We start from the raw sequence: 24,730 nt of genomic DNA, 5'->3' as shown, positions 1-24,730 counted from the left end.
TTTAATCACTGAAATATTTTGACATTTTTCAGTCATTATATATAGATTCCTGTATCAAGCTCAGCTACCATCTCCATCTCACTAAAGATACCAGGACAGTCCAACATGCACTCCTCAAACAAAAAAATCTTCATGACTGAAAATAACAATAGGTAGCATTCTATACCCTTTTGTATTCCATAGGAAGTAGACTTTCCACAATGTCACTCAGATGGCGAAATGATGGCCTTTTTTCTGGTTCACTGTTCCAACATTTTACCATGATGTCGTACCTGTGGGGACAATGCAAGATGGTAAGTTGTTACTAACCCAATAACAACAGTGTTGAGCATAAGCAATGTTATCTAAAGAGAAAACAACTGTACTTACACTTCATGGGTGGCATGGTCAGGTTTTGCCATTCTGTAGCCACTTTTTATCTTATTATAGAAGGTTGAATCCACAATCATGCCAGGATACGGTGTGCCCCCTTTTGATAGAATAGAAAATAGAGGCAGGTTAATTTGGTTCTGATGAAACCGACCTATTGTGGGCATTCATGTGGTAAAAATCCTAGATTGTAAGCTTCACTGAGGCATTTGTGTTTGCTAACATAACTAGATATCTGGCTTTAGAGAGTATAGTATTGGGTATAAATAAAGGAGTTCACAACATGTGTGTTTCTCAGGTTAGCTGCATTTATATCTGGTCCATTCATAATTGGTTTGCAGAGATGGGAGTGAAAGAACTTGACTGGCCTGATGGTCCATAATCAGTTCCCAACCTACATAGAAGCAAATGCCGCCAACTATGTTCCACCATCTAGTGAAAAGCCTTCTCAGAAGAGTAGAGGGAAAGGAATATTTTAGCAGCAAAGAGAAGGACAACTTCATATTAATACCTTCAAAATCTGGAATAATATGTAGGACAGGCAGGTAGTGTATCTGAGCTGTTCATCTCTTACTTACTGTAAAGTTTTACTGAATATTAACACTGACATTTCTAAGCCACAATCTACCAAGGGGTCTGGCTTTAAAAAACAACTTGCATTTCTATGTGCAATCCTTACCAAGAGAAAATATTTCCCACAGCAGGATTCCAAATGACCACACATCGCTGAGAGTTGTGTACAGGTTATCGAAGATGCTTTCGGGCGCCATCCACTTTACTGGAAGGAAAGTCTACAAAACCAAGAGACAGACATTTTTATTTTATTTACTGGATATTTGACAAGCAGACATTTTATTCTCAAATAAAATAAACCCTGGATTAACAGAGTTTGTTATGGAGATGCCAAAGGGGTGTATAAGATGTGGTACAAGTAGAAATAGCACTTACGCTGCCTTTGGATACATAGTTGGAGTCGTGCATGATGTCTCTTGCTAGGCCAAAGTCACAGATTTTTACAATTTTCCCATGTGCTAATAGGACATTCCGAGCTGCCAAATCCCGATGTACACACTATACAGAAAGAGAGGGGATAAAGAATTAGGCAAATAGCACATACTGAGCAAAGTGTGTTGAGGGTATGGATAAGACTCCATCCTGCCCAGTCATAGAGACAAGCAAGGACAGATAGCCAGTAGACAATAGTGAACAAGTCATATTATCATTGTAAGTATTATAATTGTAAATCAGGAAAATAGACAATTACCTTAAGTCCTAGCCCTAGCCCTGTGTATGCCCCATGATTTACTTGATTCACCAGGTTAGAAAATTTTGGTTAGATAATGATAAAATCTGTGCATGTATTGTGTATCTGAAAATATCCTTGGGGGACCTACAATGTATTTCCAGGAAGTCACTTTCGTACGATTGGTGTCTGCCAACTATTTTATGTTCAGAACATCCTCCGATTTGTTATTTTCAGTCTGATTGTTAGTTTTAGATCGTACAATCCATATCTGAACGTTCGTCAGAAGAAGACTAAAATCTGAATGCAAGGTGTGTGGCCAGCTTAGGTAGCACACGTAAGATAAAATTAATGCCCGTTTAATCATTTACATTTTTTTTGGGGGGGGGGAGGTTATTTTCTGGGCAGAACTTACATTTTTAGAGGCTAAGAATTCCATGCCCCTTGCAACTTGATATGTGAAACTGAGCAAGTCCAGTACTGTTAGACCATCGAATCCATCGAATCCATCATCAGACAAGATATTTTTCACTTCTGTAATAATAATAAAAACAAGGTTTAAAAACAACCCCAAAACTGTTTTGATTTCACAAATATTCAAACCTCTCAGGCCTTCCTGGAACAGAAAGTCTTTATTTTACAGCAACTTGTGGTTTCCAATGCCTAGAAGTCTTGATGATGTCAGTCGACTTGAGATGTCAGTAGAACATTTAATTAATTTACAAGGACCCACAGTGTAAATAAACTAAGATGTAGAAACCTCACTTACAAGCATTATGTTTAGTAACATGTCTCTTACCTGACAAAGGCTTCTTCTTGTACGACGCAGGCCGGTCATACAAGGATCTCTGGATATCTGAATACTTGGAGGGTTCTTTCATTTCCAGCATGGGTACATACTGCATGGTGTCAGCTTGTTTCATGTCCATATAGTCGCCGTTGTTTTCAAATGATAAGATAACATAGCTAAAATATAAGCATTCATCTTGTTAATTATTAGATCCAGAAATTGGGCATTGAATTATTAATGAAAAGGCATGCTGTTATATTTTCACATGGCTTTAAAACCATTTCAAGTTTTTTAATACTGTATATTGGAAAGATGCTTAGAATTATATTTTCATTATGCAAAAATGTTTTAGCAGCATTTCAGCTTCCATTAACTAGCATACTGATCCTGCCACTATATCCCAGCAATCTCCAGATATGGGTATTCAGTAGATTCTAGTTGGCTGGTTTTGAGCATTCCTGCATATACATACAGTCCTGTGAGGATTGCGCATACCCTGCGGTGGACACTGAAAGAATGCTAAAAAGCTACAGAGTTGTTCAGCAATCACTGGTCAGTTCAATCACCCTTCGTGTTTTGAGCATTCCTTAAATGCTGCTGAGATATTGAGATCCTCAACTAAAGTGAAATGTGGACTTGCGTGGTTTATAACACAGCCATTGCTTACCTTCTCGTACTCTCGTCAGCTGGGTTCAGCCCAAAGATGTCCAAGTCCTTCTTTGATTTCTCTGGGTGTCGGCTCTGAAAATTATCTCGGTTCTTATGCAGGTAATTCACGAGGTCACCATAGAAGCAGTATTCAGTTATGATATAAATTGGTCCTATGAAATAGAAGTAGAATGATTAGGCATCAGTCATATACGTGGAAATATGTATCAACTTAAATAATATGTCCACATAACAATTTGTCCACCACCAGTGATAAGGGTGGTATAAACATAGAGGTCATAGACTCTAACTGAATCACGGAATGAAGATACAGTATTGGTTTTTGGGGTGTTGAATTTTAATTGAAACCCAATGATTTCAGCCATGGTCGCTAAGATTGAGGCTACTACGATTCATTTTCTTTTGCTGTGTCTTGTTGCTATTGATACTGGAGAAACTACCCTGACAGTATTACCTCTTGCCATGATTCTATAAGGAACATTCTATATATGTTGGCCTTGCCCCGTTCAGCTACTTTCAGCTACACTTATATCTGTCATTTCCTAGATCATGTCATGGCCAACCCCTTCATTCTGAATGTTGAGACTGTTTTAGGAGAAACAAGGTGTTTAGTAGGAACATACCCCAAGAGTGGAGCAAAACAACCCTTTATCACAAGCCAGTGCTGGGCACTATATTGGCTATCTACATTTTCATTTTCTATAATAATAAGTGTTTTATTTGGAGTACCTGAAGTTGCCACTCCCTCAGTAAATGAATACTAACTAAATTGTATATAGGTGAGACACCTGCCTAAAGCGATCTATAGAGGTTTCATTTGGTGGACTACTTGAATAGGCCTTAAAAATACCTTTTAAAAACATGCTGTTTGTGCAATGTATTATTATTCATTGATGCTTTAAACACGGTGTGCATACCTGACTTAGTACAGGCTCCTAATAAATTGACTATATTGAGATGTGCGCCAAGGTGTGTCATGATCTTCAGTTCAGACATCAGTGCCTGCTTTTCGCTTGACCGGGCAGTAGCTGTTGGTTGATAACAATAAACCATATTTAAGTAATTGACAGAAAATAGAAAAATCATACATTTACACTTTCAGCTCTATACATGGAATGCATATATTTTCAAGGGAAGAAAATATGTTACTTACGTTTCAACATTTTTACAGCAACTTTCATAACTGGCTGAGAACGACTTAACCCATATGCTGTGCCTTCAACCACTTTCCCAAAAGCCCCAGAGCCAAGGATGCGACCTGGCAGGTACAAACACAGAGATTTTCATGTTAGACACAAGTAGCCTTTATCATAGCACACAATAAATATGTCAGGTACTGAGGCTTATGTGCCCCTAGAATGTCCATCCAATTAGACTGAACCATGAACTGGTTTAAGAAGAAGATCATACAGATTTCTACCAAATACATGTCCCTTGCTGTGACAAGTAATAAACCTATCCCTAAAAAAAATTGTGAGCCTTCTTACCAAGAACAAGTCCATCCCTTTGGAACTCCCACCGAGAGTCATAAGGAAGCTGCATTGGGTCCACATAGATATATTCATGGCCATCTGGGCTGATGGACTCGATCACTCGCCATCTTATTTCATACCTTGGTTTCTGATTGAAAAGAAATATAACATGAATCAGCCTGCACTTCATATGTAGAACATGCCTTCAGCAGTTACTTAGTACTTGGAACTCACCTGTTTCCATATGATGACCAGTACAATGAGAGATATGATGACAATCACCAGAAGGACAAGGACGGCGGCTGCCACAGTTAGTTCAGAACGTAGGGCTAAAAACACAGAAGTAAAATCTTAAATGACAATGGAAATCAACAAGACAAATAGTGGTGGCATCATAGTTAATATATGACTTGTTGGTTTAGTAAATTCTAATCTTCAGATTTACTGTGGGTGCAAATAATATACTTACTGGGTGCAACCAGCTTTAGTTCCCTGGCCACCACACCGAGGTCGTTTCTTGCGATACATCGGATTGCCATTGTTTCCTCAACTTTCTTAAAGGTCACCTGGCTTTCTATTGTGTTCTCATAATCTTGATGGGTCTCCATACTGATTTCTGACCCATTTATTGCCAGAAGGGACCACAAGGTGTCATTGTTGCATCTGTAAAGAAGCAGTTGGGGTCATGCTTATACTGTATTAATGACCTGGCAGCAATATGCTAGAAATATGCTTAATAAAATGTATAATATAGTGTGTGGGATGTTTACCTTTTGATGTCTTTGCAGACCAACCATTCCACATCAGGGACCGGCATCCCTTTGGCTAAGCACCCAACAGTCTGTTCACCAGATGTCCCATGATGTTCATCAACCAGTTCCAATATCAAAGCGGGTACTGCAGGGCAAATACAAATAATGTATATCTGTAATGCTTGCTGATGTTTAAATGCCTTTTGCAGTTATTACAGATGAACGAAGCAAAGAATAAATGACAGGCAGCAGGTATACAACTGTGCGCTCTTAATGATAATCGTATGGATTCAACAGGGAACTGATCCCATCTATATAATAAGTACCCATACACAATAGTCACAGAAATTCTGTATGTATGTCCTTCTAAATGGTATAATGATGTAATGAGCTCATAGTGATGTCACTGGAGTTTACTAGATACAGTGTATTCTAAAAATGAATGTGCCCCTACTGTAAAGGAGTAACCTTTGAGTTCCACGACCAATAAACTCCTCAGTGACTTCTAATATGGCATTATTTTCTATTTGACGTGTGACTAGTATAATACAAATCTGCTTGCAATGTTAACTTGTTAACTCCATTTTTACCTTTTATCTGCAAAATAAACGAGTAGCTTTTAGTTTCTGCGTCATTTTGTGCCACAAGAGTGTACAGTCCGCTGTCTTCTTCTTTGGCCCGGATCAGTTTAAGTTTACTCTGAAACCTGGACAATAACAAAAATAGGCAAAGTCGTTTAATAATATCAAAATCTGCACTGATAGACTTAAATCTAAGAGCCCAATATCCTGGGGAATTCAGCAATTTAGTTGTCTCATTTCACTTATACAGATGGTGCAGCCTTTATTGGAGAACAATGCAGCAGGGTATGGAACGATTATTTAATAAGAAGATGGTGAGGCGGCTATATAATGTACTGTACTACAAAATGTAACTTAAATACTAAATATGAACAACATAAAATAGTAAATATAATTATGTTTTATGTGATTATAATTATGTGAAGCACTACAACTGTACTACAACTCTATTTTATATTCCACTTTGATTTTCTGCTTGGCCAGAGAGCTTTATAGCCTCAGTTAATAAGGCAATAATTAACTAGCGATAAAACATTGATAAAATATTTCCCAGTTCTCCCAATCTACATGAATTGGCCAGTTGCAGACACCTGTACATGGCTGATTTATTATCCTCCCCCTGACCCCCTTAGTGTTCGTTAGACAGCTCGTTAAATTCAAATGACGGCTTCCAGATGGAGACTTGACCGGTAGAATCCTGAGAATTACAAAACAAATATCTCCAAAAGAAAGAATATGCCTGGGTTTATCTTAATTAGGCACAGGCTTCTGCAGGGATATTTGTACTGTAATAAGTTCTAATATTCCTATGAAGCAAGCCTGCATTGTGATTAATAATAAGGGTTTAAGTTGAGTTTACTATTCTAAACATTTAGACATTTATAGAGAATCATAAAAGCTGAGAGTGTGCTGCTGTGGAATGACTTCACTCATAGGGGGTAATGTAATAACAGCCACTAAGTTTGCCCAGGTGTCCTAACCCATAGCAACCAATCAGCAGGTAGCATTTACTGGTCACCTGTTTAAAATCAAATCTTATTGGTTGCTATGAGTTACTGCATCTGGGCAATATGGGGTTTTGAGTTGGCATCCATGGGCATGGGAGTTGATATACAGCCATGATACAGTCACAGAGAATATAATGGCATATGTAGTTTCCTTTTGGTTGTGATATGAAGTTCATACTCCCGCCATATTATTCTGCTGACATACCTGGTTTCTTTAGTTGTAACAGTGCTAGTCGTGATCTCTGTCAGATTTTCACTCAGTGTCCGGTTGTCCTTCAACCAGAAGACCCTAGGGCAGGGATAGGCATGCAAGTCTACTATAAAGCTCTTCACTTCATGGAGGTTGGCATATTCCTCAGATCCAAACATGGGCTCCAGATTGATGAATCCCTTTTCTATAAACAAATATAGATGATAATCAGAGGGTGAGGATGTAAAATAGCTCTATACAGAATATATACTCTAAATTATATATTATATACATTATGTCAGTTACATATACTCAGTTATAGAGATTAATGGGAAATGCTGCTGCTGCATCCGTGCACAATATGAGCTGGTAGTGGGGGACCTGCAGAAGTGGCCGCATACACTACGTGCCATCTCAAGCACAACACCCAACCCTGAGTAGCTGTTCAGGAAGCGCTGAACCACAAGGGTGAGGACATGTGCAAAGCAAGGCACATGGGGTGGCCAGCAGGTTGCGGTCATTGTTGCATACCACATGCCCTGCTTGGAGCCGTTGGAGAGTTAACCACCTCTGCACCTAAGTCTGGAAGGTGGCATGGAGCTCTGGTGCAGTATGAGGAGGAGGAAGTGGCTGTGTGGAGTTTGCCCTTTACCCAACGGGGAGGTACCTCTAGCCTGAGGGGAATGCCCCTCCCCAACACTCATCAGAGTGACCCAGTGCGCAGTATATGATATATGCCGGCCCTGGCCATGCCTGCTGGTCCATGTGTCTGGAGTGCAGTGCACCCTGCCGCCTACAGCATAATCCAAGGAAAAGTCAGGGACACATTATCCACCACCTGCTGGGGGAGGGCAGGGACGGCCTTCCTGGCAAACTGGGCGACTGGGGATCTGCCATTTAGGGGCAGTACAAGCCATCAGCTGTATGGGGGCTGCATCAACCAGCTGATAGGGCTGCCAGAAGCATTGCCAGGCAGGCATTGAGCCTCTGCACTTGGGGGTGGCTGGGGGAAAGAGGTGCCTACCGACCAAGGAACTGGGGGGGAAACCTGTGAAACAAGTGGCACAGCAAATGTTTTATGTGGTTTCGCAAAACATTTCACCATCAACAAAGCTTGAAAGTTCACCACAAATCTGACCATGACAATTTTTTTCACTCATCACTATTCTTCTCTATACAAATACTCTGATCAGCTTTTGGAAGCCATTCTTACCATGAACTGTTATATTTGTCTTCTTGATGACCTTGTTATCTAGTGTTGCATGTAGAACGGCACACTGGTACTCTCCTGAGTCATCCGCAGTGGCATTTGCAATGGTTAAGGTGTACACCAGTCTCTGAGATGGAACCCTGCTTTCTTCAACATTTCTTTTGCCAACGCCTCTCTTAAATTACAAGAAAAACAATAAAAAGTATTAATACAAAAGCCCAACATGCATGTTATGGAATAACTCTTTTAAAAAGCATCATGGTTTGAGAAGCACAATGGTATTGCTGGTTCCAATTCTAGAAACCCATCATCAGTTAAATTTACTGATCTACTGATTGTGAGCAAATATCTGATTGGTTGCTATGGGCTATTAGACCTAAAAAAACTTTGCTTTTCTTTACTCCCTGAACTTTACAATACAGTATCTGTACTTAACATTGGTATATTAGTTTATCTTCGTGGTTTCAAGTCCCCTATCATAAACCCCGCATTGTTGGGTTAGGATAAGAAAAAGGGGGCCCCCATTTGAGAGTGAATTACATTAAGCAGGGTTGTCAGTTTTGCAGCATTCCAGCTGTTGTTTAGTTACAACACCCGGCATTCTTCCAACAGCCTTCATTTGTCAGTGAGATATTGTCATTTCTAGTCCTAGTCCTTTCTTGTGCTTTAGACTCCAAACAAATGAACACAATCTTAAGTAATGTATTTAAAGGCGTAGTAAACCCTAATCTATCTATCTATCTATTATGGCATCTACTGTATACAACATCTGGTTTCCACCGCTATTATTACTGTACCTGTTGTCCAGGGTAGTACCACTTCAATTCTACCACCTCATTCTCCAGCACAATGCAGGAAATGGTAATGGTTTCCCCAGTTCGAAATACAGTTTGGGGGGCTTCCATCTCAACGGAAATGTTGTGCGTTGCTAGAAGAAAATGAATGCATTAAGCGAGATTAGTTTTGGCTAGAGATTTAGAGCAGAAGTAGGAAAGGCTGTGCCAAAGGTCCCACTGTGTTAATTACAAGAATAAATCTTTGGGCTGTGCATCTGCGCAGCTTAATCCTAATATTCCTATAATAAATGATATATACGAAATGTATGGATGGTGGTGCCTGTCTTGCTTAAAATATATAATATATAGAGGTCCAAAAGCCTAATATCTATGTATTTATAGTTTGGGGTGTACTGTATGTACTGTATATATGTCTTTAGGTTTGTGATTTGTTTATATACCTGTGTTATATCTGTGCCTAGGTTTGCGGTGTTTGTGTGTGTGTTTGTGTGTGTGTGTGTACATGTAAATGCTCTGTGTGTGGAAGTGCATAAAGGTGCATACAAGTGGTTTAGTTACCTTTCCATGTCTGTAGAATGTAAAGGTCTGTCTGGTAGACCATTTTGTTAGAGACGGTTTCACAGATATATGATCCTGGTTGGAAGTTTCCAACAAATCCTTGCTTGCTGTCATAAAAGGCACTGACAGTCTTAGAATTTTCGATACTTTTTAGGGTCACTTGGCTGGAAGGGTCGGTAGTGCGACAAGGTATGAAAGCAGATTCATCTTCCTCAACCACAATGATATGGTCAAACAACCCGGGGGGAACAAAAGGGACATTGGTGTCTGTGCAGGATACAAAACCAGAGGGTTAAGTTACAATAAGAATATGGTATAATATATAATAATAATATGTGCTAACTGGAATTTCCCTGAACTGGGACCCATGATGGTCTGGCCCAACTAGAAGATCTTCTGGTACGCCTGTCTGACCCTGTTCAAGAAATGTTTCCTCCTTGGCTAATGCAGTAAAACACGTTCTTTTGTCTGCATTCTGATAATTGGCCCTAATGGAAGCCATCTTGCATTCTTGCTTTGTATGTCATCAAGGAAAAATTTCCTGTCTCCTTAAAGACCCTCCTGTTGAACATTTCAGTACAGGCCAGTAATCAATTCCCTTAATAACAAACTGACAAACTGCGCAACTGTTCCCAAATGCCACTCAAAGACTATTCTGTACATTCCATTGACATTACAGAAACTCTCAAAGTCTAAGTGAAACCCAGCCTTGGCAGTGACCAACTACAGGAACTGAACTAATGCCATCTGAACCCCTAAACTCAATACAGGCTCCCCAGCAGCTTCATCAAATAGGACACTGGATGGTTTCCAGTTGAATTGAATATTTTTCACTTTTCACTGGGATCCCTAAAATAAATAAGTATCATTTCTAAACAAAAAGCTAGACCCACCTGGGACATAGATGTAGATATCAGTGCCTTCAATCTCACTGTCCTCAGTCTGGGTGTGATTGTAGTAGCAGGTGTAGAGGCCCGTATTGGAGGCGGAAGCGTTGGTCACTTCCAGAACAGACACAAAGAGGCCGCTGTTGTTTTCTTCGCTTCCAATGACTACATTCCCCAGTTCAGATTCGGAATGGGGGTGCTGCCAGCTCAGTTCACTCTCACCAGTGCACGTTAGTGAAAAGGAGGAGTGCAACCTCTGAACCAACTCATCCTTTTCAGGAAATATTGAGGGCAGGGGATTTTGAGCAAGAATGACCCACGGACCTGTCCATCAAAGGAATGAAATTAATGAGAATTATAAAAGCTTAGAACTATGCTTTCAAATAATCAAAGTGAATTGGTTTTAGTTGAAATACCTGCTGCCTCGTTATTGTGCAATATATAACAGTGCATGCCCCCCCCCACACATGTTGCCTCCCCCCAACCAACATGAAATGAAGTGAGAGAAATATAGAAAAACTAAAGATGAACAGCCCTCAATAAAGCAGCATGGATCAGTTGTATTGCTTTAATAAGGGGTTTAGCAGCAATTCTTTTATTGGTGCCCCTACTGGGCAGGTTGAGGAGGCGCATCCCAGTGCAATTCCTGCGGCTCAGTTGGGGCAGTCTTACGCATGTGCAACCCTGGTGTCCCTGACCAGCACATCATTTTGCCCTGTAATACTCTGCATTTACATTGGGTTTTATCAAGGTCATTACGCAGAATAAAGGCAATTTCAGCCAAGTGTTTCTAACTTCACTAATCAATGAATTTTCTTCATTTCCTGCATTTTGCGGTCTTAATAGATTGTGTCCATATGTTCAATAAGGGAGACACACAATGGGAAACTGCTTCCCTCTTCATGCCCAGTACAGACTATTCCTTCTGCACAGCAGGAAAGTTCTATGCATGCAATAAAGACAGACCGTTCATTGTATTTCCTACCTTTTTATTTTTTTTTTAATTAAAGTAGCACTTTCATTCGATAATTCCATTTTTTAAAACCATATTAACTTTTGCATGAATTATTATTAAGGCCAGCCATGAAAATATTATAACTGTGCCAGCAGTATTACGTCCCCGAGTATAATAAAAGAATGTCTGTAAGTATAAATACAATAAATAGAAGACAATATAAGTACAGAATCTTACCTATAATCAGGAGACACCCCAAAACAAGGGATGCCCTCGTGGTAGGCATCATGGACTGTAACAACTACACAAAATACAGAGAAAAAGAGAAAGAAAAGATTACAAAATAATATATACTCATTCTGGGTTATACAGCAATGTAAAGCAAGGCCCTGGTTTCACTGCAAATATAAACCGTAAAAAAAAAAGTTAATTAAAGGTTAACTCCAAGCGACTTTCCAATACACATTCATTATAAATTTAGATTGTTTTTCAAGAACTTTTAAATGTAATTGCTATTGAAAGCAGTGTTGCATTATTCCTTCCTGCACTGCTGGTTCTGACTCTTGTAATATGCAGCAGCAGTCGGATTTGCAATGCTTCTTTCTCGGCTCTGTTAACCATTCAACTACAACATTATTTCAAAACCGCCAGGGCTGAGAGCAGAAACGGGGGCCAACCGACAATGTTTTCAATGGCAATTACATTTACAAAAAAACTCCAACCAATGAAAATGTGTGATGAATGTATATTGGGTGGTGGCTTAGTTACATTTGCTTTCAATGGGCAAAATTAAATTGTTTGAGTTTACATCCCCTTTGATAATACTCAAATGGAAAAACACAGATAAAAAATAACAGCTAGGAGAGAAACTGTTTCTTTCTGTACTTGTGTTGTAGATTTCCCAGAAGGCTCAAACTCATAGCTTAATTACAGGTAATTTACTGCCCAATCACTACCCATAATGCTTTGCAAAATCCTTCCACTACAGAGGTATAAAGAGCCATAGAAAGACAGTACAAGCTCAGTACAAAGCAGCAGCCCACACACCGTGTATAACTAGTTACATTTTAGCAAATAGTCCTTTTAGGTTTAATCTTCCAGTGGCCGCTGTGGGCTCACACCTTAAATACAGTTCTTTTTATTCTGCATTGTGCAATTTTCCATGTAATGAGAGTAAATATGGTTTGTCTCTTGCTCAGAATGCGGCTGGGTCTCGGCAGGAATGCGACACGTAGCCCATTATGCACACGAGAGCCAGGATGTTACTGTCATAGGCACATATGGGACATCTCTTACATATCTTACAGCATTCCATTATCCTACTCCAGCTTTGCCTCTATATATAGTATATAAATATATGTACAGGCATGTACACACCCGCAGAGCCCCCAGCCCCTATCCCAGCATCAACAGCACTGAGAGATAATCATCATTTATTTATATAACGCCAGCGCTTTACTCCTAACAAACAATAATTTCACATTCAATGGGTTACAGTATAAAAATAGGATTGAAGGGCCCTGCTCACACCGGAGCTTACAATCTAAACATGTATATATATATTAGCATGTAGAACACAGAGCACTCACAGGACGTAAATTATGTGCAAAAATTTTATGGTATAAGTCGAAGTTTTGGTCCTACACAGAGGACATCACAAACAGTTCCCCAAACTGTATATACATATATAAAAAACCTCACACAAATACACAGTAAATATATAGTAAAATGTTTTGTAAAGTTAAAAAGCCTAATAATAATCTTTAACATCCCTTTAATGCTTTGTGTCATTCTCAGGAGGGGGCTACCTTATATCTTTCAGATGTTGCTGAACTGCAGGTCTATTGCCCCCCCCCCCCCCCCGAGGCATCTGGCAACTATGAAATGTTAGCTTCATGCCCCAGAAAAGCAGCAAGCAGTGATGTAGATGATACAACTGATACCCTCCTGTTTGTGCCTTTCTTAGACTGTAAGCTCTGTGGGACAGCTAATCTCTCTATATACCTGTAAACTCAGCTCTGGTGTAACTGGGTTCACTATTTATACACTCACGTGCGCTGTTGCCTGTATTATAAAGGTACTGTAATGGCGTCTTGTGCAACCATACTATTGGAATTAAGCATCTCTCTTTAATAGCCAGAGCATAAAGAACAATAGGAATAGGGTAACAATTGCATTTGGGAATATGATAATTTGAATACGTCTATGCAGTTGGTCAGCTTTAAAACTTTCTTTTTCTGGGATACCAGAATGAAATAAGATTTCAGTCATAATTCATTCCAAGGCAAATGCAGCGTGGACTTCTCAGTGACTGTTAGATCTTAATGCTGGGAGCAAATGTGGAAAGGTTGTTGCACACATGGTGCTTATTTGCAAAGGGTTCCATGGTAATTGGTGCCATGTGCTTAGATCCACAATCTCCCCCAACAAAGGGACAAATTCACTTCAAAGGGACATCAACCCCCCCAGACTGTCTCTCCTTTATCATATTCCAATCAGTCTGCTGTGCCCACATTGTACCAATGATACAAATTCTATTATCTGGGAAGAGAATATGAAAAGTGGGCTTTATTTGAAGGAATCAAATTTTTAATAAACTAGCTCGAAAAGCAATGACCGGCCCTGGAAATCAGTGTTAACCCTTAAAATCCTAAACTGTGATGATGCCTCTTGCATTATAGCGGAAAATAGTGTTGAGTTGTCCTATGGACAGAGTCGGAGGGGGCAGTGTAAATCATGGGTTCCCTCCAGTTGTTGTTGGACTACAGTTCCCAGCTCTCACACTTAACCTTTATATATAGAAGTCATATACAAGTCATCTTAGAGGTCTGTAATCTATATAAAAGCACTCACCCTGCATCCTTATTATTATATAGCCATCCACTTCTCGTATCCAGTGTTACGTAATGCCATGTATATACAGGATAGAAACAATTAACTTATATTGCTTCATCAACTAAATACTAAATGGGAAACCTCACTCCTCTGTAAAGATCACTAAACTAAAGATCCAGTGCTATATTAAGAGGCATAACCAGTTCAGATTTGTAATCCCTGAATAACAGAATACAACTGAATATTTTATGATGCCACGTAAGTATTTCCAGCAAGAAAGCCATGAGTAAAGCAGAGAACAATAAAAGTAGTGTGAAAGCAATACTACACAAAGCCCACTAGAGGTCACTGTTACCATTCTAGCTTGTTTTTGCCTGCAATGAAATCCAATGTCCATTGCTGGAATGGTCAATGTAACAGCTGGGCATTATAATTTACTAAATGATAAGCCAAATAATGACTCCATGGATAAGGCAACTGAATGATTACACTGACGCCAGCTGCTGTCATTGATGTGAGAGGCAAATCACATGCATTAATGATCCAACAAATCTCACTGTATTTATACTTGTGATACACAACAGAGATATTATACTTTATACACAGTGGATGCTGGTTCTCTAACTGCCACAGGGTTACCCAGTAACATGGACTGTACTGCTGGTAAACCATGGGCAATCTACTCTTGTGTGGTTACCTACTGCCATCTCTCCAACTCCAGTTCCAACAGGTGCCTGTCAGTGGGTGCTGTGAGTTAAAGTTAAACACAACCCCTCAATGACATGTTTGACAAAAGTGATATAATCTGCTGGGCAAAATATGTTTTTCTTTATATTCCTTCTTTTAGATCTGGGAAGTTTCCTTTGCTTGCACCCTACAGACAGATATGTCTAAGACTCTAAGGCCATGGCAAGGACTCATAGTTCTGGCAAGTCTGCACAGATATCTCACAATAACACACTGATACATCACTGGCAGAGAAATTGGGAATATAGATAAGTGCTTGTATATTTCTAATAACTGTGGCAGCAAATTGGAAAAATCACTTTACTCAGAATTTAGTTGCTCCTCCCCCCTAGGAGCCTGTAAGCGATGTAATAGCAAGGGATGGTGGAGCTGCTAAAGATACAGCAGTATAGCGGCACATGCAGTATCAGAACAGACCAGTAGAGGGCAGACAAATACTAACAAATACTGTATCTGATTGATTATGTTTAGAGGGCTACTGGTTAGTATAGACCAGAGTCCAAGTACTCATGCACTTCCAATTTTTAGCCCCTAGAGCTACAGAATTATATTTTGACCTTTAGAATAAATACCGAAATATATATATATATATACAAAAAACACATGCACATTGGGGAGAATCTCTAACATAATTATAAGGAAAACAGGCCAATGTTTTGGTCCACATCTAGAACCTTTCTCAAAATGGTGCCTTGAGAAAGGTCCTGGATGTGGACCGAAATGTCAGCCTATTTTCCTTTTAATTATGGTAAATAAAATATAAGTTTCTATTCAGAGACTCTCCCCAGTCTATTTTTTGTATATTTTTGCAATAGTGGCTTAGAACGCACCTGGGCAAATACTATTAATACTGCTGATTCAACAGTGATACATGCAAAGTACAGATAGATCCAGTCTCTGGGGGGGGGGGGGGGGGGGGGGAATATGCAGTAAGTAATTTACACACAATATATCTGTACATATATACAGACAGACTATGTGGGATGAATAACAGAATCAAATGCTCAGCATCCATTAGACTGTAGAGATCCATACATTTCCTTTATGATTGGTGCTGCACAAGAACAACTAGAAAGCTTTAATCCAAATGGTCTCCCAATCCATCTACTGCCCAGCCAAGCCCTCCGCTATTTTTATTTATAATAGAGGCTCTAGGGTCAATGCCCTCCATGCACCTATGGATTGCCCTTTGCAATATTTCTTATCTGGGGCAGAGACAATGTTATGCTCAGAAGGCGCCATAGTACAACTAGGGTGGATAAAAAAATGTCTATGAAAACTGATAACCCTATAAAATATCTCACTGTATATTAAACAATTAATCTATTCTATATTTTTACAGGATTTATTCTCTTTCTGTTTATATGTCATTTGTATTTATCTATTAATGCATGTCAGTGAGCAGATGGGGCAGTCAATTTATTAATGAAAAAGCATTGTAGTGTATTAATCCTCTTGAGTTCATCTCAGAGGAGACCAGAGCCTAGCTATTTACCCACTCAATATATATATATATATACACAGCATTTCACAATGTGGAAGGGTTTAGGATAAATAATGGACCTGGAGGTTTGTAATGGCATAGCAGGGCTGACTAGTGTTTTGCTCCCCACAAGGGAGCCTTTATCTCTCTCCCATAATAGCTCCCATGTGGCAGTGGAAACATGGCTCAAACTTCCTAAAGAAAACAAGCTGTATCTGCTAGAATGGCAGGACATTTCCAGTACATATATATCACGGAATGAACAAACTGCAACCTTGTAAACTGCAACTCCCAGTATGCCTTGGACAGCCGAGCTGTAGTTTACCAACCCCTGAACTGTATATTTTATTCCCTGATTGGGGCCCTGTCTAGTTCTCCGATGTCTAACTCCAGCCCGGCGGTGAATAATAAGTATTTGTATAACTTCACCCCCAATTTGCTGCTTTGTTTAAAGATGAACTGAAGCACAGCAAATTGCTTACACCAAACTCTCTTATCTAACGAAAATGGACACTTTCTGAGCAAAAAAATCTCTCTGTTAGGTTAATGCCCTGAAGGTACCAGAAGGGGGCAGAAGAGCACTTTGTAGGAATAAACTGTGTCTATATCTATATAGCAAGGAACTCAGGCACCAGCCTTATCCAGCACACCCCCAGCACCACCCAAACCAATCTGCCTCTCTTTATCATTGCGTCAACTGCCCACGCCACCCCGGGACAATTTGTTTTTCTTTTTGTCTGTCAGAAACCACAGTGTTTTGCAGCTGGTGCCAATCTGTCTCCCCAACGTGTGTTGTTGTGATAGCATTTAGTAACTCCAGCACTACTTTGTAACCCAGCAGGGCAAAAACTTTAAAGCCATTCACCATGCTTATTAAATGGAAACCTTCCTTAGAGATGATTCTTAGTAGTCGTCAGTTGAAAAAATATTTTTTCATGTTTCTCTCCTGTCCGGCATTTCTACTGGTATCTTGTTGCTAGGGGTATTGACCTTGATAACAAAAAAAAAACAATAATTCTTCCACAATTTTTTCAAGTTCCGATGTGGCTTATTTTGTCCACAGTCTGGGATCTTGCTTGTCATTTGCCATTTAATAGTAATTTGTAATAGTTTTATTTTTACAAACTCATAATAAATTCAAACAAAATGCAACAAATGCTAAAAGTGTCCCTGTCTTAATGAATGGAGGTTGCAGTTCAACAACAGGACATTCCTAAAAAAATGCTAACAATATCAAATAATTAAATCAATTTTCCCCTTATAATTTAGGCATCTGGGAATTATATAGCAAGAGTGCAGAGCTGAGCATGAATATTAGGCTGAAGACACACTGGGCTACTAGTAGCAGCTAATTTTTCAACTCCAGAAAACACCCTGCCATAGACAGTAGTGACAATTGCCTCTGCTAAAACACACATAGAGACAATTATCAGTAAATGATCAGCATTGTCTTTTTTAGTAGCTGTGACAAGTAGCTGCTACTAGTAGCCGTGTGTCTTCACCCTTACATAGCAATCAGGGCTAACTATGGGACTTACTTAGCAATAGTGCAGGGCTGAATATAGGAATTATATAGCAATAATGCAGAGATGAATATGGGAATTAGGCAGCAATGGTGTTGAATTAAGAATTGGAAATACACAGTAATGGCGCCGAGCATCTGGGTATAGGAATTATGTAGCAATAGAGCTGAGTTAGGGAATTAAATAGGAATGAAGCAGATGCACTGTTCCTAATTTGCCATTCCCTCCTATTGGAGCCCACAGCAAAGCCAGAAAAGAATGGCTTCACTTATTTGGGTACCATTGTTCTTTCCCTGCCCTCTAACTTGCAGCCGGGATAGAGAGTAGAAATGTTTGGTTGTACCTATAAGAGCAGCAGGGGGCTCCAGGTCACAATCAGGACCATTGTCAGCCAGGCTGAGCCCCGGCCCCTTCCTCCCTCCTCTGGGCACATCTGGAACAGAGGTGGTGGGGGGAGTAAATTGTACCCAGCTCATAATGTTTTCCATACGCCAGCTCTGGCGTCTCCCCCCTCTGTGGCAATATTCTCAGCCCACCTTGATACTATCAGGCTGTTTATATGTGGAGGCAAATGATTCCACTGACTCCCACACAAGAGCTTGGCGCATTGTTGTTTACCAGCTGCTGCCAAATCATTCCACAAACAAGTCAAGCCATTAATTTGCTCCCAGGGAAACTTTTCCTCTTCCAGAAAACACAATGTTTAGGGGGAAAATGCATAATAACTATACAAAAGAGAAAAAAAACAAATAGGCCAGGCAGAAAAGTAACCTCTGAGTAAGTCCTGCTTAATTATAATTAACTGTACATCAGGACTAATTGGATTTGTCCCACTAACTGATTAATTGGGATTAACATAATGAAAAGAGTAGACTTCATGCTGTGACATCTCTCTCCTTGCAGTCTAGACTGGGATACACATCTTAGGTCCCTGGATAATGTCAAGGGAATGTTTGTCCTATACAGACCATACCAGACACTGCAGGGTTGTGCCAGGGATAGATGCCATCTGCACTGGGTGCCCTGAGTGTCAAGCAGATACACAGGGCTACTATTGGGCTCTGAGAAGTCTGACTTTGTAACCAGCAGATGTTCTTTTTATCTCTAATAAAATACTCCCTTATCTTATCTAATTTTTCTTTTTCCCACATGGGTTCACCAGCCCACTCAATAGCTACAGTAACTCTTTAGCATCAACAGGCTGGGCTTTTGATTTGAAACTGAACTACAACTCACAGCATCCCAGGACACTGGGAGAACAACATGGGCTGCGGAGCTCCCGCTAAATTAGAAACGTATCCCTGGGCAATGATTGTGCAATCCCTGTGCCTACATACAGGATACACTGAATTACTGATACAATTAATTCCAGTCTCACTGGAAAGTCTAGGAACTCCGTACAATAATCACACGTATAATGGCGATTCTGCAGAACCAGGGTAACATAATAAAGCGCTCCATCTACACAGGAGTCCACCCAAATATGTTCAGCAAAGCGCAGAGATCCAACTTGTCTGGCCCATGTCTATAGGGAAACTGCCAACAGGAGCGAGTTCTAAGAGCTCCATCCAAGGGGAGAACTTCTATGGAGAGGGGCCATGAAGTTAATAATCTATGGCTGGGGACTAAGTTAGGGTTACGCAGGGGATGCGCCAAGATCGCAAATTTCTCCAAGTGCGCGCAAAGATGCGCGGTTGGCACAGAGTGAGCAATAAGAGAGATCTAACGCTGTGCCAATGCTGCCTATTATATAAGCTGGGCACAATGAACGCCATAAAGTTACACTGATAGAGATTTAAGGTTCTGCAAAGCCCAGAATTTCCAGCCAGTGAAAGCGGCATCCAGTAGGGCTGCTGGGATCCGAGGAATAACCACCCAGCAGCTCTTTCCCCCTGTAGCTCTGTGGGGGTCCTGGGACTAACTAACCCTGCCTGTTAAATTCTTTTAGCCCCTTTGACTTTAGCTAATTGCTCGGAACAACTGGGCATCGCAAAGAGCTGCAAACTTATTGGGAACAAGCAAGTGGCCACAGACAGAGAGGGCAAGTACAAGGCTGGAATCCTCACTGAATGGGGTAATAAAAGCCAACAGGGCAGCAGACTATATACAGACTATACACAGGCTATATACAGACTATATACCAGACTATATACCGGTCTCAGGAAATGGGAACAACAAGCGTTATTGCGCGCAGCTTTGTCCCAACTTTACATAAAGGAAGAAAGAAATAGACACATTCTTACCTGTATCCAGCAGGATCTCTCAGCCACACACCCAAACGCAAAATAGAAATGAATTATCCAACAATATTTTGGCCCCAAATCTCCTCTCTCTACAGGACCCACCAGAATTCTCTACAATCCAAAACGACACAAATATTCCCCAAGATTCTTCGATAAGAACTCACTCTCCGCTTCAGGAAGGTCCCCAATGTGACTGGGAATAGTGGCCCCAGAAAAGAGAAATTGCCCGAGAACTCAAGGAAGAACTGTGCCCAGATCAGCAATTCTCAGAGGCAAATGTAGTGCTTCCCAGTGGCAAATCCTTATTGTACATCCACCCTGTATAGAGTCGAGCAATAGGCAGTCAGGGAGAAGCTTGGCAAGTTGCCCCAAGTCCCATCCTTAGCCGTTATATGTTGATGGCATCTCCTCCAGCTTCGTGGTCCTCTTGGTTATCCCTTTATTTGGAATGCAACGGGATCTCATTCACATATCCAGGGTGAATCATGTGTGTCCAGAACTGAGTGACCCTCCCTGACTGTACAGTTATGTTTGCGCTCCCCTATGCCCAGTCCTAGCACCTAAATGCAAACCTCAACACTAGCACCCTAATACAACTACCTGTAATTAATCATTCAGCACATCCAAAGTTTTGCCTATTTAAGTGCAAAGTAATTGCGTCTTACCTTTCCACTATGTAAAAGTCGATAGTAACTCCCAATAAGAAGATTAAAAGTGCAAAAAATGAAATATGTTTGTGTGTGTTGATGTGTGTATAAATCCCAGGGTCCTGCAGATGTGTCTCCTTCTCCTCTCAGATGCAACAGACTGGGACCCAGTGCCTTGTAATTGATTCAATGTTCCAGCCAAACCTTCCAAAACTCATCATCTGCCTTAAGTAAATAGCTGTCACAACCCTCCTCCCACTCCTCCACAGTAAAAGCCCCCACTAGGGGAGAAGCCCTGCCTGTGCAACGTAGCGGACTCTTACACTGATGAGGCGCTTATCTATGAAACATATAGACATTGCGCTGCGCTTTTACTAAACTGAACAACATTTTGGGGTTCAAGAGAAGGGTCCATCTACACATATAACTTTATGCTGCTATGGCCCAATATCCCCCTCCATATCCCAACACAAGGACGAGAAGAGTCGAGAGAAGTGTCTAGACTGCAGATTATGTGAATATCCCAGTATCTGTGCCCCAGGGGAAATACATGGTTTTACTTAGGGTGCATGGAAAAGACAATAGCGCCGTATTATATCTAGAAGGAAAGACATTTTTTATGGTCCTAACAAGCTTCTGGCTTATTGCGCTGAATTATACGCGGCTACTGATTTACGACTAACGGTATTATATTAAGTAATGGTTAGTATTATATCTCATCATACTGGGATCTTGGTGATTATAATAAATAACGCATTGGAAGGATTAAGGACAGAGGCATTGGAGAGCTCAGTAGTAGACGTGCAATCGGAATAATTTGTATGAAAGAGTTATTGCGTCTGCACATTTGTCGCAACAGCCAACAGTCTCTGAACTCGCTGTATAAATTCTGCGTGTTCCCCAGTTTAACAACCAGGGGGCGCTGTTGCTCCAAAGAAGGATTTCTGGGGTTAACTCGCCCACCAGAGAATTCATATAATTGCATCCATGTGTTTAAAAATAGAGAAATTCAAGATTTAAGAGTAAATGACCTTACTCCAATGTGCAGCGCAGAGTCTGTAACAATGGGGGGGACATAATGTTTTTTTTCTCTCCCTTTAGTTCAGCCTGTAGTTAACCTGTGACTTTCCAGATGTAGTTAAACTGCACATGTAGCTCAGTGCCGATGGATTTGTAGTTCAGTAATTGTTGGGGAGTTACAGTTTAAAAAACTTAAACTCAATAATATTTACAAATAACTTGAAACCCACTAAAAATGCTTAGTTAATAAATGCTATACATACAAATAAAGATATACATACAAATGCTGGAAGTCATTTAGAATTGCATCATCACCATTAACTCATACAGCCCCAGCAAGTTACACAGCGTAACAAGGGTTACAGAAATAGCAACATAGGGCCCAGCTCACAAGAGCTTGCAATTCAAAGGATTCTAAAGCTAAAGAGTAAATGTTCAAGCTTGGAGGAGTTTTATGTAAACGATTTAGGTTGGTGCCACATTTGGGACAGAGAACAGGTTCTGTGCCTTCAGCCATTGCTTTCCCCTAGTGCTACATCTCTACTCAGGGTGCTGCTATTGCTGCTATTGCTTCCATATGCTCCTGCAGGAAATAATTGGAGGCTAATATATGAACAGTCTATTGACAGGAATGCTAACAGGATACCGTATTCCTTCTATGTGACTGGCACTGACAACATATTCAAGAACAAGAAGCATGGGGGGGGTGGCAGCAATATACTAATAGAGCAGTTTGCAAAGGAGACTGCAGTTGTGGAATTTCACCACAGAGATATCACCTAAACTCATTGTCATCAGTCCATTAATGGTAACTTGGGGATAAAAGCAGCCCATCCAGATCAAGCCTGTAGAATATTGAACAGACAATATAATCCAATATTTGGGATAGCATGTTAAGCCTTAAAAGGGTTTCACTTTATTGTGATTTTTTTTAAAAAAATGATGTTCTTAAAATTTATTTGTTTTATTTCCCCCTCTCATGTTTCAGTTTGTTACTTTACTTGTTAGTATTTTTCAGTAGCAGCCACTTCAGCCCTTATTAGCTCGCTCCTTGGCTTGACACTTTCCTAAAGTCTTGTACTGAGCAGCTGTTACAATCTGATACATTAGTTGCTCCTATTCCTGAGCTGCTGCTGCTGCAGAAACTGGCAACTAATGTATCCAAGTGTATCAGTTCAGGCCACTATTACTGAGCTGCTGCAAATAAAAAGAACAATGCAACTTAAAAACCAATCACTAATGGGATACTGTCATGATTTTTATGGTGTATTTCTAAATTACACTGTTTACATAGCAAATAATTAATTCTACCATTTAAAATTTTGTCCTTAAACCAACAAATATATTTTTTTATTTGTAATATTAGTGCATTGTGTCTGAGTCTGAGCTTTCAGAAGGAGCCAGCGCTACACATTGGAACTGCTTTCAGGTAACCTATTGTTTCTCTTACTCCCATGTAACTGGAGGAATCCCAAGCTGGACTTGGATTTCCTACTATTATTATTATTAACATTTATTTATAAAGCGCCAACATATTCCGCAGCGCTGTACAATAAGTGGGTTTCATATATTGTTACAGAGTAACATATAAACCAATCAATAACCAGGTGAAGAGGGCCCTGCCCAAAAGAGCTTACAATCTACTATTGAGTGTTATTCTGATGCCTACTGGGAGCTGATATCTTGTACCTTACCATTGTTCTGCTGATCGGCTGCTGGCAGGGGGGTGATATCACTCCAACTTACAGCGCAGCAGTAAAGTGTGACTGAAGTTTATCAGAGCACAGGTCACATGGTTGTGGCACCCTGGGAAATGAAGAATATGGCTAGCCCCATGTGAAATTTCTAAATTAAATATTAAAAAATCTGTGTTTTTGAAAAACAGATTACAATGCAGGATTGTGCTGGAGAAGCTCTATTAACTGATGTGGTTTGAAAAAAAAAAAACATGTTTTCCCATGACAGTAGTTCTTTAAGCTGCTGAATTGGCCTCTACAAAAAGTGTATTGTCCTTCTCCAACAAATACCTGGCTGAATATTGGGCAGGTTTGAAACTCACTGTGTTGGTGCCGTCCTCTCCCAACAGGGTTCCATTATGACCTGATTACTGGCCTGGGAGCCAAACTGTAGGATCTGCTCACTTTGCTCAGTGTGTAGGTTGACAAATCCGGCAAAGTCCTGCTTCTTAGGAGACCTTGCCAAATGAGCCGGTCTTTATGTGTGTGGTGAGCTTTAGTGAAGCAGGTTTCAGATTTAAAGGAGTAGTTCACCTTCACAACAACATTTTGCTTTTTACATAGTTTGCCTTGTAGGGCCTGCTTTAATATATGCCTGTTCATTGGTGGTAGTAATAATGTAGATTTGTATCTGTATATCTTGAATCACCTGTAGTGGTGCAGCTTTTGCACATCATGTTTACAGTCACAGAGACCCTTGCTCACAGAGCTTGCAATCTAAGCTTAGGTACCTTAATCCCTGACAAACTCTCCAGAGACACTAACACAGGAATTACACCGAGGCTTTTATTGTATCTGCAATAAATGTTTGCAGAGTATGTGGGTCAGCATAAAAGTGCACAATGCAAATCTCAGCATTAAATGGGTCATCATAAAAGTGCGCACCCCAAATCTAACCTAAACTGACCACCCAATTATTGGTCTTTTTCTAGGAGTGTGTAGAAGAGACAGTTTGCATTCTCCCCAAATCTAACCCTTACTGGCCCCCACGCTGTGCTCCTCAGCCACTGCTCTGG

General features: G+C 40.3%; 1 protein-coding gene across 3 annotated transcripts in view; it reads right to left on the bottom strand.

Moving 5' to 3' along the window:
- Nucleotides 1-24,101, bottom strand: part of pdgfra (platelet-derived growth factor receptor, alpha polypeptide) — a 28,554-nt gene extending 4,453 nt beyond the window's left edge. Inside the window, exons 1-21 of one of the 3 annotated variants that reach the window (XM_031900856.1) lie at nucleotides 24,038-24,101; nucleotides 11,718-11,781; nucleotides 10,532-10,849; nucleotides 9,639-9,905; nucleotides 9,081-9,211; nucleotides 8,287-8,458; nucleotides 7,089-7,278; nucleotides 5,886-6,001; nucleotides 5,314-5,440; nucleotides 5,013-5,206; nucleotides 4,778-4,872; nucleotides 4,559-4,691; nucleotides 4,225-4,329; nucleotides 3,989-4,099; nucleotides 3,070-3,223; nucleotides 2,412-2,578; nucleotides 2,028-2,146; nucleotides 1,318-1,440; nucleotides 1,049-1,160; nucleotides 370-469; nucleotides 167-272 (exon numbers count right to left, since the gene is read on the bottom strand). In XM_031900856.1, the coding sequence (XP_031756716.1) occupies nucleotides 167-272; nucleotides 370-469; nucleotides 1,049-1,160; nucleotides 1,318-1,440; nucleotides 2,028-2,146; nucleotides 2,412-2,578; nucleotides 3,070-3,223; nucleotides 3,989-4,099; nucleotides 4,225-4,329; nucleotides 4,559-4,691; nucleotides 4,778-4,872; nucleotides 5,013-5,206; nucleotides 5,314-5,440; nucleotides 5,886-6,001; nucleotides 7,089-7,278; nucleotides 8,287-8,458; nucleotides 9,081-9,211; nucleotides 9,639-9,905; nucleotides 10,532-10,849; nucleotides 11,718-11,769 (2,892 nt within the window). In that variant the 5' untranslated portion in view covers nucleotides 11,770-11,781; nucleotides 24,038-24,101. 3 annotated transcript variants of the gene reach the window in all.
- Between the last annotated feature and the right edge of the window lie 629 nt (nucleotides 24,102-24,730).

This window comes from Xenopus tropicalis, chromosome 1, assembly GCF_000004195.4.
Source record: "Xenopus tropicalis strain Nigerian chromosome 1, UCB_Xtro_10.0, whole genome shotgun sequence".
NCBI classification, from domain to species: Eukaryota; Metazoa; Chordata; class Amphibia; order Anura; family Pipidae; genus Xenopus; species Xenopus tropicalis.
Note: the sequence above shows the minus strand (reverse complement) of the source record. Positions and strands in the feature narration are given on the sequence as shown.